The sequence below is a fragment of the Rhineura floridana genome, chromosome 16, assembly GCF_030035675.1.
Source record: "Rhineura floridana isolate rRhiFlo1 chromosome 16, rRhiFlo1.hap2, whole genome shotgun sequence".
NCBI lineage: Eukaryota > Metazoa > Chordata > Lepidosauria > Squamata > Rhineuridae > Rhineura > Rhineura floridana.
Window position 1 is genome coordinate 38,277,315 of NC_084495.1, and position 15,552 is coordinate 38,292,866.

Below are 15,552 nucleotides of genomic sequence, written 5' to 3' on the forward strand. Positions count from 1 at the left end.
GGGCAGAGAGATTTCAACCAAATCCTTGGATGAGCAGACCTTCCCTACAGGCCTGGGTTGGAATCTGGTGGGATTTGCCTGGCTTACTAATTGCTTGATTTAACCCTTTCCATATTGGGGGGAAACACTAAGCCCCCCTTCATGGGAAAACAAACAATAAAACTAGAGAGCAAAATGCTCTGGGGGACAAGAATCAGTGAGACTTGTTGAGCTGGTGCTTTTGCTCACCTGGGCTTGGACTCTGGAGCAGAGCCACTCCGATACTGGCGCTGTCGGGAGCAGCAAGGTGACTTCCTTCCACCCCAAAGTATCCCATAAGCCAGAGTGGGGAACCCTTGGCCCTCCAGATGTTGCTCGACTACAGCTCCCATGGCCTTGACCATTGGGCCACGCTGTCTGAGGCTGATGGGAGCAGAGAGGCACAGGTGCCCTGTCCGTGCCACAGAGTGTATGGCGCAAGCCTGAATCTTGTAAAAGGGAGCTGTTCTGAAGGATGCTAACAGGGTCAAGAAATGACAAGCCTGCAGATGCTATTAGGGAATTAACAGCAGGGCTCGCCATGTTCCCATCCCCTGAGCCTCTGCCTTGGCCATCTTTCCTGGCATATTTCGCAGTTCCTCCCCCACGCCACTTCTGTGCAACACGCCTGAGCGGAGCTTGGTTTGCCATGCTCATCTGTCCACTTGCAGGCAAGCTGCACTGCCATCCAGACAGGAAAACACTCTGGTGGTCGTCCAGCCCAAACCCCACACTGGCACCCACCAACGCCCAGCTCCTCGGCTGCCACTGCTGTTCCTTTGGGGGCATGGAGAAGGCACCACTGACATTCCCAGAGCAAAGCACCCTCTCAGCCAGGGGCCAGCAGATGCCTTGAAAGATGGCACTGGAAGGTCCTGTGACTGACAGCCCAACATGAGAAGCCGCAGATAGGCATTGCTGCTGCCTTTGCACACATACCCACCTGATCATTCATCACTAATAACCCTCCCTGCCTCAAGGCTGCTACAGACCTTTGGCTGGGGTTGGATTTCAAAGAACGCTTGTCAGATAATTTTGTAATAGCTCAGATCTGGTTTCTCTCCAAGAAACAATAAAACATCTTCCTCTCACTCCTTTTCTCTCTCAGTTGCCTCTCTGTCACCAGAGTCTGTGCGGCTCTTTCAGCGTAGGCAGGCACAACCACGCAGGTGAAGGCTTAGTGTTCCTGCCTCTTGAAGGACTATTCCACAACAATCATTTTTCTCCATCCCTCACAGAAAAAGGCTCTCAAAAGATGCTGTTTTGGAATACAAGATCCACACAGATTCTGCACAGCAAATCCACAAGTAGGAACAGTCCAGCGTCTAAATGGATCATTCCTGAAAAATACCACCTGAATCTCTTGCAATTCACAGGTGTTCCTCTGCGGAAGAAATGTGTTGTGTGTCAAAACCCACACTCAGATTTGCCCCAAACAGCCAAGAACTCATCCGAAGCTGGAAAGGTTTTGTTTTTTAAATCAGCAGCAATGAAAATGGAGGACTGAAATCCTAAAGCTATTTCCAATCAAGCCAGGCCATTATTTTATGGCTGACTTTACTGAAGTGTCTCAAAATCCATTCAGAGGAAGTGAATGTAGCCCAGGAAGTGTGAAACGGCAGAGCCACCACCAGGGACCCACGTTTTCCTCAAGGAACATCTCTTTAGAGGGTGCTGACATTTGGGGACTGAGCTCCAATCACCTTTGCTGAAGGAAGGACTCTGCTAGGCAATTAGTCCTGAATCCTCTGCCAGGCACCCTCAGAACATCTTCAGACTCAGCAGGTGCAACAGAGGGGAGGGGAGGGGAGGACCAAGCACTGGAGAGGTCAACCCCCTGGACCAATCCACCCAAGGTGGCCCAAGGCCTCCCTCCGCCTGCTGTGGCCCTGATGGAGGCACAAGGAAAACTGGCAGCCAACCCTGCTCTGCTCCTGTTGGGAGCAAAGGGCACCCTGACCCACTCTTCTTATTTAAACCGTACCCATTGCCGGCCTGCACATCTGAGTCAGCAGGCACAGTAGAGAGAGTCAGTGCCTCAGAGGGATGCTCAGGCAGGGTGCTCATGGCCCTGGCAGGAAGCACTCGGGGAGCAGCTGACAGCCTGGCCAGCCACCCCATCCCAATCCCTCCCTCCCAGTCAGAAGGCAGTTTTGTCACGTGGGGATCGATGGGCACAGAGTTAGGGCAAGGGTGCTTTTCTGGCCAGCTCTGGAAGCCGCCGGGCACCCTTGGGGGGATTTCACCCGGCAGAAAGTCATGGTCATGGCTGATCCAGGAGTCCGGTCTGGTCGTCTTCCCTCCCCCGCGCAAGCGGCAGAAGCCCAGGGCCGGATCCGATCCTTACCTTGGTCCTCATCTGGCCCGAGGTGGAGACTTTGCGGATGAGCTTGTGGGAGCCGCCCTCCTGCTCGCCTTCGCTGTCCGAGGACTCCTCGCCGGTCGCCTCGCCGGGAGCCAGCCGGTCCACCTCGAGCGAGGAGACCGACTCGCGGCCCTTGCGCAGGAACAGCTCCCCCGGGGGCGCCAGCTTCCCGGCCATCTTCAGCGCCGCCGCCGGAGCCCGCCTCGCTTCACCTGCGCGCAGACAGGAGGGAGGGGCTGGCTTGAGGGAGGGCTCCCACGCGGCGAGGAGCGGAGACGCCGGCCAGCCTGGGCGGGCGCCGGACTCGCCCAAGGGGCCGCCCGGCCGCGGCACGGCGCCTGCTTCCTCGTTTGTACCCTTGGACCCCCAAGACTGGGCCCAGCCGGTCTTTCCGTCTCTTCTCCGCCCCTCCCCCCCTCCCCCTCTCCCCCTCCCCTCCCCCATCTCCATTCACCCCCTTTGGAGGAGGAGAAGGAGGGCTCCTACTCTTTTTCTAGAGAGAGCCCACAACGTCCCCCCCCCCGCGCGGCTGCTCGGGCGAACAGGTGGTTGGTCGTGGCGGCGACGGCGAAATCGCTCGGGATGCGCCTCCGGGCCGCCCTCCTCCCTCCAGGCACGCAGACGACCTACCTGGCAGCCGACGGGACGGGATCGAGCGTTGGCCCGAGCCTGTCCGCCTGCCCGCCTCGTACCGCGCACGGATCCGCCTCTCCGGCTCCCGCAGAGCTGCGTGGGGGAGGGGAGCGCGTGCCCGCCCGCCGCAGCTCAACGGAGCCTCTGAGCGCCTGGCGGCGGCGAGAAAGGACCAGCGGGGGGAACGCTCCAATCAGCACCACCAGGCGCTGCCGCCGCCGCCGCACGTGTTGCTTCCTGGCCCCCGGCCTGAGCTTTGCAGCCGCGAGCGCTCCCTTCCTCCCCCAGCCAGGACTGCAGTGCCTTATCCACATACACACACACACACAAAAGGGGGGGACCTTTTTCTCTCCCCCCAATCAGTCCACCGTGCGGGCAAGCAGCTTTTGGGGAGCTTTAATCCGGATTAATGAACCTGGAATAACTTCCGTCCGCTGGATCTGCATTCACCACCCCAGCGTGCCCTCAGCCTGGAATGCTCTTGCAAAGATGGCATCAAGAGGTGTGGAAAGGAGCCCTTGTGGAAAAGCTGGCCTGTAGCCCTGAGACAAGAAGACCATGGCCAGAGTTTTGAGGAGAGATGGCATCGCTTTATCACTCCTGTGTGCCGATGAGAGGGCAACTGGCCACCCCTCCGCCTCTCACCGTCACTTGTGAAGATCCATATTGGGATGATTTCTCCTAAACAAAAAAGACAACCCTCATTTTTACTTATGTGGACCAACACTGGATATCCCATGGCCATACACGTGTGCTATCTGTAATATTGTTTCCTCCACTTGCTTTGTTATTACATGAAGATACGTAAATTTAAAAAGTTAAGTCTTGTATTGCATTACATTCAAAATTCAATAAAAACATTATTTTTTAAAACAACATCCCCAAGGTGCCAAAGAACCACATCCCAGCAGCTGTCCAGGGGGAGGAGGAGCCCTTACACCCCCTCTCCCAGGCTTGCCCTGGCTTGCTCCTTTGGGGACTGGCCAGATGCCCAGGACCTGAAGCCAAGGGCCCTTCTCCTTTTGCTTGCCAAGAGCAAGCTCTTGGTCCTGGCTTTCAATGGGGTTCAGGACAGTTGTAGGGGATGGGAGGAGGCAAAAAACACAGATGGGGTGTGGACTTGTTTATTTCAAGCATATTTTTATCCTACTCCAGTGTCTGCCTTGTGCCTTCACTGACATATTTTCGCTGCCAAGTAAAGATGTAGCTTTTGTCCCAGGCATTTGATAGATTGAGATTATTATGTTTAATATGCTGCCAAACCTTCCTGTGGCTGCGTGGGGGTGCTATTGTTGTTGTTTTGTGGTTGCTTATTGTTAGGTTTTTATAGTTTGTGTTTTGTTTTGTTTTAACATTGTGTAAGTTGCCTGAGGGAGAGCCAGTGTGGTATAGCAGTCAGTGTGTTGGACTACGACCTGGAGACCAGGGTTCAAATCCCCACACAGCCATGAAGCTCACTGGGTGACCTTGGCCCAGTCACTGCCTCTCAGCCTCAGAGGAAGGCAATGGGAAACCACCTCTGAATACCACTTACTATTAAAACCCCATTCATAGGGTTGCCATAAGTCGGAATCGACTTAAAGGCGGTCCATTTTATTTTTTTGAGTCACCTGGGGACCTTTGGGTGTCAAGCAGCTAATCAATCTAATAATAATAATAAAAATAAAAAAGGCTCCCCGAGGGGTATACCAATATCAGTGATGAGATAGTCCCCATCCTCAGGCTTACAATCAAAAAGACATGGCATAAAAGGATAAAAGATTGTGAGGGAGGAGGAAGAAAACAAGCTCAGAAACGATTTCTTAGTTGCAGAGTTCATGTAATGATCAGCTGGATTAGAAAAATGTAAAGCACAGGAGGCAGCCAAAGTTTCTGGTCTTTCAGCAGAGCAGATGGAGAGGCCTTGAGCTTCAGTCCCATCAGCCCCTCTACTATAGCCTGATGGACAGAGTGGTCCTAGTCTGCCTCATAGAATGTAAGGTCAGCAACAGGGAGTGGCTGTTATTCTGGATCCATGCTTTTGGATTTAAAGAGTGATGGCAAGCAGAGATCTTAGATATGCACTCCTATAAAGGTCAGATCCAAACTGTGCTCTGCTGCCCACCTTCCTAGCAGTAGTGAAAGCCAGACGGGCCAGACTGGACCACCGGCAAAGTCTTTTGAAGCTGCACTGATCGGAGACAGGGTGCGAAATGTAGGAAAACTTCCCCGTCACAGGGTAGCAGTTCTGGTTAGGATGAGCAGAACCTGCGAGGATTGTGAAGTCAGGGGAAGGAACGTTGCTCAGTGGCAGCGTGTCTGCCTTGCATGCAGGAGGCCCCAAGTCAGCCGCCAACATCTCCAGCTGGGCTGAGAGAATACCCTGTCTGAAAACCCAGAGAGCTGCTGCCAGTGAGTGTAGACAATACTGAGCTAAATGGATCAACGGTCTAACTTGGTATAAGGCCGCTTCCTACGTTCCTGGCTGAAGGCCAGAGGGAACAACACTCTGATCCAGTGCACAGTTACATACCCTGAAAGCCTACTGAAACCAGAAGGGGAAGAGTGGGGCAGAGATGGTCCAAAAGATCTGGGGGCTTTCCTGTAGTAGAAGATGCAGATGGAGCCCTGTTGGGTCCCACTTAGAAGTAAAAACATGCCAACCAAAAGCTACATACTGGACCATTTGCAGCCCTTTAGTAACTGCCCATCCGACTCTGAATGCCTTGTTGTGCTTGTTGCTGTGTGCGCGCTAAATTTGTTTAAGCAGCACAGCAGCAGAGAGTAACAGCGGTTAGAAATGTGAGTGTGCCAGCGTGTGCGTGCGTTTACCTAAGAAAGCAGGCTTTTACCCTGCATCAGGATCACTGAGACTTGAGACTTAGTAAAATAAGAAAAGCTACTTTATTTATAGAAATATATAGTAGGTAGAAAGGCATACCTAGTTCTGACTAAGGTGGAGGCACAATACCCAGGCTTGAGAATTGCCCTCATGGCTAGGAGAGAGAGAGCAGAGACAAAAGGGTGTCTCCTCTCTCCCGGACAGTCGTGGAAGAAAGGAATGGAAAGGGCAGAAGGAGGAGGGGCAGGTAAGCTTCCCTAAAGGCGTCACAGTCTAGCGACAGAAGGAAGTCAGTCAGAGCATCATAGGTAAAAGGTAAACAAAGCCTATCCATCTGGAGGACCCTCACTCTATCTCCCTTCTGGAACATAAACAAAAGAACAAAACAGGAGTTGCTCTTGCCCCACTTCCAACAGTGCTGGATTGTGGCCCGTTGTGTTGCCACTTCATGCAGTCTCAGTGTTGCAACACTTTGTTATTCCCCAGTCCAGGGATAGGTACAGCATTAGCAGAAAAGATGCCTGGATTTTGACTGTAAAAACTGACTCTTCCAGATTCCCTTTGCAGAGAACATAAGAAGAGCCTGGTTGCTGGATCAGGCCAAATGCCCATCTAGCTAGTCCAGCTCGACAGGCCAAACACCCACCTCTGCATCTGCCTCTTTCTGTTCTCACAGTGGCGAGCCAGGTGCCGCTTCGAGGAAGCCAGGAAGCAAGACCTGAGAGCAATAGTGCTCTCCTCCACTGTCAGAGGCAGTATGTCTCTGAATACAAGTGGCTGGAAATCGTAAGTGGGGAGAGCTGCTGTTGTATCCAGGTCCTGCTTGCAGGCTTCCCACTGGACTAACTGGCTGGCCAGTATGGGAACAGGGTGTTGGACTACATGGGCCTTTGGCCTGCTCCAGTAGCCAGGCTCATCTTTATGTTTTTCTCATAATAGGAGAGTCAGAGTGGATAGCAAATTTAAGGTCATATAACTTATCAACCATGGATTGCTAGGCAGCACTCACTCCGACTCAGTTCTGCAGGCTGTGAAATGGGAGCAACAATAGTTTTGGGGTTGTTGTGTGGAGGAAGGCATAAAGATGATAAAGTGTGTTGTTAATTTAACAGTACCAGAGTCTTGTGGCACCTTAAAGATGAACAGATGTATTATGGAATCTAGTCCATGAAAGCAAAAATACATCTGTTAAGTCTTTTGGATGCCGCAAGACTGCAGTCCTATACATACTTACCTGGGAGTACATCCCACTGAACCCAGTGGTGCTTACTTCCAAGTGGTCATATATAGGATTGCTCCCATTGCTGTTGTTGCTGCAACAGATTAGCATAGCCATCCCTTCTGGAAGTTGCTAAAAACAGAGAAATGACGAATGGCAGCATAATTTGGGGAGAGGTCCATAGCCCTCTGGTAAGGGACCTGCTGTGCCTGCAGGAGGTTCCAGGCCCATTCTTCAGCAGTTGCAGGTGGTCCTTGGTTAGGGTTGAAGAGGGAAGAGCAGGGGAAGTGGAAGGAGAGGAAATGGGCTAAGGTAGAAAAGGGAGGGGATGTGAAGGTCTTAGGGCCAAAACGTGAATTGAAGTGGCAAGCAGATGCTGATCCCCAGGGCCTCTCTGCCCAGCCCATCCGGCAAGTTACCAACACTCCAGAACTGCCCCAGGCAAGGCTGGGGAATACCAGGCAGCAGAGGGTTAAAGCAGCTCCCAGATAGCACCAGTTAGTTGCCAAGCTGTGATGTGCACATGGACAGTGGAGGATTCTGCTGTCCAGAGAAACTGTCCTTCAAGTCACAATGGAACGTGTGGACTGATGGAGAGAGAAGAGCAGCGCCCATGAGACTCCAGTAAGAAGCATTTGGGGCCCATCGTGAGACCACCTCAGTTTTCAACAGAGCCTGAGCACTCCTGGTGATATGAAGATCCTCATCCTCTCCCTGCGGAAAAAGGTATGGCCTACAAGTGAGTTGTGAAGCTGACAAGATCCACCACTGCTGGCCTAGAAAGTCTGAAAGTGCCCATTGACCTCCCACTGGAGGGGTGCATCCTGCAAAAATAGGAACGCCAGGTTCCATAAGAGCACTTGCCTCAGACAGCAGCAGTCACGAACTCTCCCGTCATCCCCGTGCCAAGTGCTACCCACAGAGAGGCTGCTGCTTCCGCACTCTCTGCCTCCACTCATACCGTGTGTGTGTGTGTGTGAGCAGGGTTGTCAGTCACTGCAGCTAATGGGCTTATTACTAGCATTAGGCTGTATTGCTAGGCAGTCGCAGGGCTCCCCGGGAGTGGTGGGGTGAAGGAGATGGCACTCGTTTCTGTCTTGCTGCTGACGCCAAGAAATGCAGATAGCACCACACCGGCACTTCAGACCAGCTTTTCTTCCTTCCAGGGAGAGCCTGACTGCCTCCTCCCCTAAAAGCAAGCCCATCTTGAGGAGAAACACAGAGTGGGCACCACTGGGAATTAAGAAGGGCCACAGGGTAGCCACAGAGCACCTGTTTTGCATGCAGAAGGTCCCTGGTTCAAACCCTGCCATCACCAACTAAGGCTAGGAATAAATGGAAATGGACTGCCTTCAAGTGGCGACCCTATGAATAGGGTTTTCATGGTAAGCGGTATTCAGAGGGGGTTTACCATTGCCTCCCTCTGAGGCTGAGAGGCAGTGACTGGGCCAAGGTCACTCAGTGAGCTTCATGGCTGTGTGGGGATTCAAACTCTGGTCTCCCAGGTTGTAGTCCAACACTCTAACCACTATACCACACTGGCTCTCAGGATTAGGAAAGGACTGTCTGAAATCCTAGAGAGCAGCTGGTCAGTGTAGACCATATTGAGCTGGCTGGGAACAAGACCATCTCCGCACTTTAACCAGTGTCTGCCTCCCATTACCTGTACAGCCTACAATGGCTTCCAGCAGTATCCTGAAAGGATAGCCAAGTGGCAACCAGAATTACTTGCAAGCCAGGAAGTTCAAGTCTGGCCTCTACCACAGATTCACTTGGTGTCCCTTGTAAAGACACCCCCTCAGCCCCACTATCCCACCTCTGTGATCTCAGGATAGCAACAACAGTCTACTGTATAGGACTGTGCTAAGTTATGCAGAAGTATTGGAGCGGACGTTTGAATGTTGGAATTAACTCTTCCGCTCCCTATCCTAAATGATCAAGGCTTTCAGCACACACTCAGCATGAGAAAAGCTCAGAGCTCTTTTAGGATCACAGCTGAAAATGCCATTACTCTTTCTATATCTAATCCCACCTCCCAATCTCTAAGAAGCAGCAAAAACAAACAAGGGGCACCTCTTTGAAAAGTTGGCTCTCGCCTAAAATCCCAAAATCCATCCAGGGAGGAGAAGGGTAAAATAATGTCCTGACTTGTGCTAAATGGTTGATGAAGTTCAAAATTCATTTCCTTTATTTGTCCAGTGTGGAAGGTCACCTCCAGTTGTGCAAAACCTGATTGTGAAACATCCCATTTCTCAGCAGCTATGAATGCTCATCCCGGTTGTGCAGGGATGGCCCATGTCCAACAGGATCCCCTGCACCATTCATGATTACATAAATGAGGAAGTAATGGCATCATGTTTACGGAGGGAGGGGGTATCCAAAGCTGCACTTGTCTGATGTGACAAAAAGCACCTCTTGAGATTCCCTTTTCCACACAGCTCCTAAAGGGTACAGAACCACCCCCGCAGTAAAGCTTGTCTGTATCTGCTGTTGTGCAATCGGGATTCAGTGGATTCATTTTGTCAATGAGTACTGCTTGCTATGACTGTAGAGTTTAATTCTCATTGGGGCATCCTGTTAGCACTGACAGAACAGACTGCTAGACAAGATGGGTCTTTGGCCTGCTTTCAGCAGCCAGGCTCTGAAGCATGTTAGGAGCCTGCTGGCTCAGGCCAAAGGGGGCCCACCTAGTCCAGCGTCTGTTCTCACAGTGGCCAACCAGATGCCCTATGGGAAGAGGCCCGCAAATAGGACCTGAGCGCAAGAGCACTCTTTGCTCCTGCAGTTTGCAGCAACTGGTATTCAGCACCATACCGCCTCCAACCATGCAATAATTAAGAATCCTTCTTATGTTCTTAATGATTACAGTGGCATTTCCCAGAAACGTTTGGCCACAGCATCGCCACCTCTCATCTTCCATCCCCCACAAGGGAGGGGGTCACTTAGGATGGACCAGTTTGCAGGTTGAAATGTGTGGCAGAATAGCTTAGCCAAACATACCAGCTACTTGTCAAAAACATTAAGTGGACCACTGACGACTCCATCCTCAGGATTGCGAAACCAGGCAGGGTCACATGGGAGTTCTTTGTCCTTCAAAGACTTTTGTCACTGTGAGTCATCGGAAGCCTCAAAAGAAGCAGGTGATGATGCAAGAGCTGCAACCCTTGTGTGCAAGGAGATGGTCCCCTGTCCGCATTCAGGCCTTGTGTGCTTGTAGGCATCAGCCATGATGCTGTGCTGCAGAGCCCCCTGCTGGCGCAGCTGCCCCAAGCCAGAAATGCAAGCAGCCTTTCCTTCAGGAAGCCGGGAGATTAAGCAGCTTCATCCAGTAGCAGCCGCATAGTGGCAAATTCAGAAGTGGAGGGTCTCTTCACATTAGGCACAGCCACCACCACCCTTTTTTTTGCTGCAGGGTTGAGAATGAGATCCTTGTTCATGCCTTCCTCCCACAACAGACATCCCTAGGACTCAGTAAGCATGAGAGGGGGGAGTGTTAGTGACTGAGAAGAGTCTTCTCAGTGGTTGACTCACCTTCTTTCACTCTGATTGCTTCCAGTCAGCAGGAAAGGAGAAGGAAGCATGTTAGAAGACTCTTCTCAGCGGCTGACACACTCCCCTTTCATGCTGATCGGGTCACATGATGCTGGAGACATAGGGACTCTACTGGGACCCCGCTCCTAAAAAAGTAAAGGGTCTAAGGCCACCCCAAGACCCTGGATGACTACACCTCTGTCCAGTATGGAGGAACCCCCCCACACACACATTCTGCTTTGCCTCCTTTTACAGGTGAAAGAGGACAGGCTGTGCCTTTGTGGACTCAGCCCCAGCAGACCTGCCCCAGGCGGCCAGAGGCGCCCCCTCACTCTTCAGCACAAAGGATGACACAGGACCCAGAGAGGCTCGTCATCATTAGCACCATTTAATAATGCAAAGTGTGATTCTCTGTCTCCTTTCACCTCCCCCCCCCCCACTGAACCCAAAGCACAAGCTACTCGAGGCGTTGGTTGCCAGAACAGAATTTGACACCGTCAGAAATGCAACTGAAAGGCTCTCACTGTGGAAACGTGGAAAGCAACCACCGATTCCTTTAGTGTGTAGGAAGCACAAAATTGCACCCAGCGGCAATGCATGCATTTAATAACATAGCAACATACAGAGTTGGCACTTTGGCTCCACCTGCACGGAGGAGGAGGAGGAGGAAGGGGGGGCTGGTTTGGGCAGGAGGCAGCTGTGCAGCCTGGCCTGGAATGGCAAAGATGGACAGGAAGGCAAACGGTTTGTGGAGGCTGCAGTTGGGAGCACCGGTAGGGACAGTCCATCTCTTCTTGGCAGTACCAAACAATAAGCGATGGAACACCAGAATGGAGGGGAATCTGACCCCCGGGAACTTGTTCCCAGCCCCACAGGCAGCAGAGATTAAAGCAGAATGCCCACAGGGACCAAAGATCAAACTACAGTCTATTTTCAAGGGCAAGGATGTCTAAGCAGCACTCCAAAATGTTAAAATAAGGCAGGCATTCAAATTTGCTCAAAGGTCAGGCAGAATCCCACTTTCATTGCAGGGCTGTGAACATCAGCAGCATTGCACCTCTGTGCAAAACATAGCCGCAGGCTGCATCCTCCAAGGGAGTGACCCACAGCCCTGCATGGGATTTGCAGGGGTCGCCCCCTGCCTTACAACGAGTGCTGGACAGCGCTGCTCCCACCGGACCTTCTGCTCAATCACGATGCGAATTCCAGGAATGTTCTCTCATTTGTAAGACAAAACACACCACGGCAGCAGCAGCAGCAGGACCCAGGCAAAGAGAGCATTTCCTGCCTTGGCAATCCCTGACAGCAGGCAGCAGCTGTGGGCCACTCAGGTGCCCTTTTTCTGCCTCTGGGCCAAAGGAGTTTGTCAAGATATTTCTGGCACTTGCTTGGCAGAAGGTAGCAAAAAGGGTCTCGCTCTGTGCAACATGCAAAGCTCTGCAGAGGATGTTTATTGCTGTGCTGAAGAGCAGAGGAGGCCGGGGGGTGGGAAGCAAAGATAGCAGCCTCCTTGTGAGGTCGCCGTAGGGATGGTTTAAAAGCATGGAGGGGGATCCCTGAGGCCATCCAGATGCTGTTAGAGTACAACTACCATCATCCCTTGCCAAGAGCCACGCTGGCTGCAGCTGATGGGGGTTGCAGTCCACAACAGCTGGGGGTCACTGACGCACCTCTGGTGGTTTAAAGGGGGGGGAGTTCAAGACCTGGTTCTTCCCAGTTGCTGATCAGAAGCTGCTGCCCTTCCCAACTGAGACCGGCTTTCTTTCTAAACCAAGGGGGCTCTCCTTTCTAAAGACATTTGCACGCTCCTGCACAAGAGAGGCTAGGCTGAGAGTGAAGTCTCAGGGCATAGGGGGCCAACTGGGGCAGGAGCTCTCTGGGGGCCTGAGAGCTAGTAACTTTGCCCCTGCCACGGAACGGCTCCCTCCAGCCCTCCACAGCAGCCACGCCACGAAGCAGCCGGTAGGGCCAGCTAGGAAATCCCCCCTCCTTGCCACAGCAGCTAGTTTGCAGGCCTTGGCAGGACTATTTCTGGCATGAGAGGGGCTCAGGGCAGCAGAGCACAGAGAGGGTTAACCCGAGAAGCTCAGACCTTCCAACATTGTTCCAAACACAATGCAGAGGAAGAGGATGTCAGGCAGGAATATCTGTGGCAGGAACCCAGCACATTCCTTTGGCAACATGTGCTTTGGGGTGGGGGAGGAGGGGGGGGAGAGACACCATCAGCTCCCTCCAGTCAACACAGTGGTGCCCATAGCAGTCCCCTCTCCCCCTAAAAGGAGCTTCCTTGCTGGTAAAAGTTAAACTCCAGTCCATGCAATGCCTCTGAGGAGCATGGATATGGAAAAAAGGCCTCCCAAGCCTGGTTTGCAAGCAGGAGTTATGGAGGAGGCAGAAAAGGGGATTTATACCCAAGCTAGCGTGGGCGGCCCTCCCTTTGTGTCCATTAGACAGGCACATATTAAGGCACTGGTATGGGGAGATGGGCCCAGTCTGGCTGGCAGCTGCAGCAGAGCTCCCCAGCCCACACGTAATCCTGAGCCCTGGCCTACCCAGAGAGAGCTGGGCTGCAGGCAAGGATCTCTCAAGAAGGGTCACTGCAGACCGCACCCCACCCCACCAAGGCTTCTGCAAGGAAAGGGGCTGCACCTGCTTAGGGCATACATACTGCTGCTGGCACTGAGTCTGCATCCTTTTAAATGGGCACGGTCTAGGACCCCCCCCAAGACACAGCTGTGGGGTGGGGGGAAGGTGAGGCTGGCTGTATCAGTGGGAAGGGTTTTTTAAAATAATAATTATTATTATTCTGGGGCTGGGAGGCTGAACAGCAGCTCAAGAGAGCTGCGGCTGATCTGCAAAGTGCACCAGCTCCTTTAAAGGCTCCTGGGGGGCGGGGGCTGCAGCCTGCTTGCGTGAGCTCAGACCTTCAGGGACACAGAGGGAGAGGGAGAGAGAGAGACAATGAGGGTGATCTACAAACAGTTCTTCAACTTTTTCCCTACATGGAAGTGTGGGAAATGAGTTAATGGTCAAAACAACTTTCAATACTCCTCCCCAGCTAGAAACTCTGCTGGGAAAGGCAGAGAGTCTTTTCCTGTCCTTGAACGAGGAAGAGCTACTTTAGATCAAGGCACTTAGGGGGGGGGGGGAGGGGAGGGTGTCTCCCTGGAACAAGAGGAAGAGGAAGCTGCAGCAACGGCTTCTATGCTCAGGGCCTCGCCCCCAGCACCCCCTTTGCAGAGAAGCCCCTCCCAGGAGGCAGGGAAAGGGCACAGCCTCCTCGGTGGCTGCCACATGTATCAGGGGCTTCGTGGGCAGCATTGGATGCCAGCAGCCTAAAAGGATGTGTTCTACGTCAACAGGTCACAGCCACTCCCACCCACTACCTAGCACAATTCCTCGCTTAAGTTAAGGAAAGCAACTCTAAGAGAGGGATAAATAAATAAAACTGCAGCAGGAGGAAGAGAAGGCACATAAGGTGAGGTCCCACAGCCTGGCTGTGAAGTAAGCTGAGGCACCTGGGAATACACCACTGCTTATGGGGGAAGGGAGGGAGGCTCCGGAGAGCTTCCTTTGCTAGGTCACGGGTGACCCCAGAGGGCAGAAGGCAGCGAGTTCTCTCAGGACAGTCCTCTCCAGGCTGGCAGAGAGGGAGGGCAGGCGCCTGCATTCCAGTGTGGCTCCAGGAATCCCAGCACCATCTTCCTGCGCAGCGGTAACAACTGATCCCAGCTGCAGGCATCGTCTTCCCGGCAAAGGGTGCTTTGGCGAGCCCCTCATCCTCCCCCAGCCACGGAGGGTGGGGATGCAGTGATCTGGCACGGCGGTCTTTGGCAACGATCATTATTATCCTGAGGGCAAGAAGGCCCCGGGTGGCATCAAGAGCAAAGGTGCGCCAGCGGGCAGGCCTCAACTAGTACTCCCTGGGCAACCTGCGCAGGCTCTCTCGCAGGCAGCGCAGCTGCTCCTCGCCCAGCTTGATCTTGTCGTCCAGCTGCCGCTGCTGGATGGCAAGGGCCGACTTCATCCGCACAAAGTGCTGGTAGTCCTGCAGCTGCTCGCTGGGCAGGCAGCGCGAGACGCTGGCGAAGACGAGACGCTCCCGCCGGGCCACATGTTCCTGCAGTTCCTTGGCGTCCTCAAGCTGCGCCGTCAGCTGCCGCTTCTTCTCCAGGAGGGCCAGCTTGTTTGGGGAAGGGAGGAAACAGTCAAGACCGGAGCAAGCACAGAACGCACAAGAGCCTCCCGCCCTCACCCTGGAGAAGCAAAGGGCAGTTCAAGAACCACAGCAGAGCTGAATTCAAGGCACATCATCAGTGCTCAGACTGAGGGAGGGAGGAGGCCCTTCATGAAGGCTGCAATCCCACACCCCAAATCATGACATCCTCCCGCCCCTCAGCCTTCTAAATATCATAGCTACAGATGCTCCCTATCATTCAATCATAGCACCAGTAAATCTCCACGACATCTGCTAGGAAGGCTGGGGAGGGGGTCTCCCTTCCTTCCCACTCCCCAAATTTTGGCAGATGATTCTTAAACCTGCTTTCAATGTGCAGCATTTTTTTTAAAGCTGCATCACCAAGGTGACTCAGAGTCAAATGACACATTCACAGTAAACAGCTCTTTTAGGGGCATTGCAGCGGGGCAGGGGAGAGAGAATTTTCAGCAGGAAAGTGGTGCAGGACCCTTACTTGAGAGTCCGTGACTGCTTTTTCTTCAAATAAAAGAGGCCAGTTGAAGCCTGCTCTATGAAAGGGTGAACAGCATTGACGTTTAGTTTGGCTCTGCGTTCTGCATCAAGAGGAGCACAATTCTGCAACCCTCTAACACGCAACCCATGCAGGTTATAATGGTGCATTTCTGCACCATTTATTTTTCGTTTTGCTGGTCACAGCAGTCTGAAAAGGATGTGCCTTATGGCACCAGAGGTAGGGATAACGAGGAGGAGACAAATGGCTTGTCGGG

General features: G+C 52.9%; 2 protein-coding genes across 3 annotated transcripts in view; both read right to left on the reverse strand.

Annotated features, from left to right (window-relative positions):
• Positions 1-671: 671 nt before the first annotated feature.
• Positions 672-3,055, reverse strand: LOC133371280 (diacylglycerol kinase eta-like). The gene is made up of 4 exons (XM_061598505.1): positions 3,014-3,055; positions 2,366-2,595; positions 1,302-1,402; positions 672-795 (listed from the first exon to the last, which is right to left on the reverse strand). Exons 2-4 carry the CDS (start codon positions 2,558-2,560, stop codon positions 672-674), a joined length of 420 nt encoding a protein of 139 aa, XP_061454489.1. The 5' UTR covers positions 2,561-2,595; positions 3,014-3,055.
• Positions 3,056-11,176: 8,121 nt separating this feature from the next.
• SHROOM4 (shroom family member 4) overlaps positions 11,177-15,552 on the reverse strand; it is a 43,318-nt gene continuing 38,942 nt past the window's right edge. For both annotated transcript variants that reach the window (XM_061598952.1, XM_061598953.1), the window contains one exon: positions 11,177-14,770. In XM_061598952.1, coding sequence (XP_061454936.1) covers positions 14,501-14,770 — 270 coding nt within the window. In that variant the 3' untranslated portion in view covers positions 11,177-14,500. The remainder of the gene's footprint in view (positions 14,771-15,552) is intronic.

What these genes read in the sequence shown, in the direction of transcription:
- LOC133371280 (XM_061598505.1), bottom strand. Translation starts at nt 2,560, where the DNA reads ATGGCCGGGAAGCTGGCGCCCCCGGGGGAGCTGTTCCTGCGCAAGGGC. An exon ending in CGGGCCAGATGAGGACCAAG is followed by an intron (nt 1,403 to 2,365) that starts GTAAGGATCGGA and finishes TTTCTTCCGCAG; the next exon opens with AGGAACACCTGTGAATTGCA. An exon ending in GGATTTGCTGTGCAGAATCT is followed by an intron (nt 796 to 1,301) that starts GTGTGGATCTTG and finishes ATGCCCCCAAAG; the next exon opens with GAACAGCAGTGGCAGCCGAG.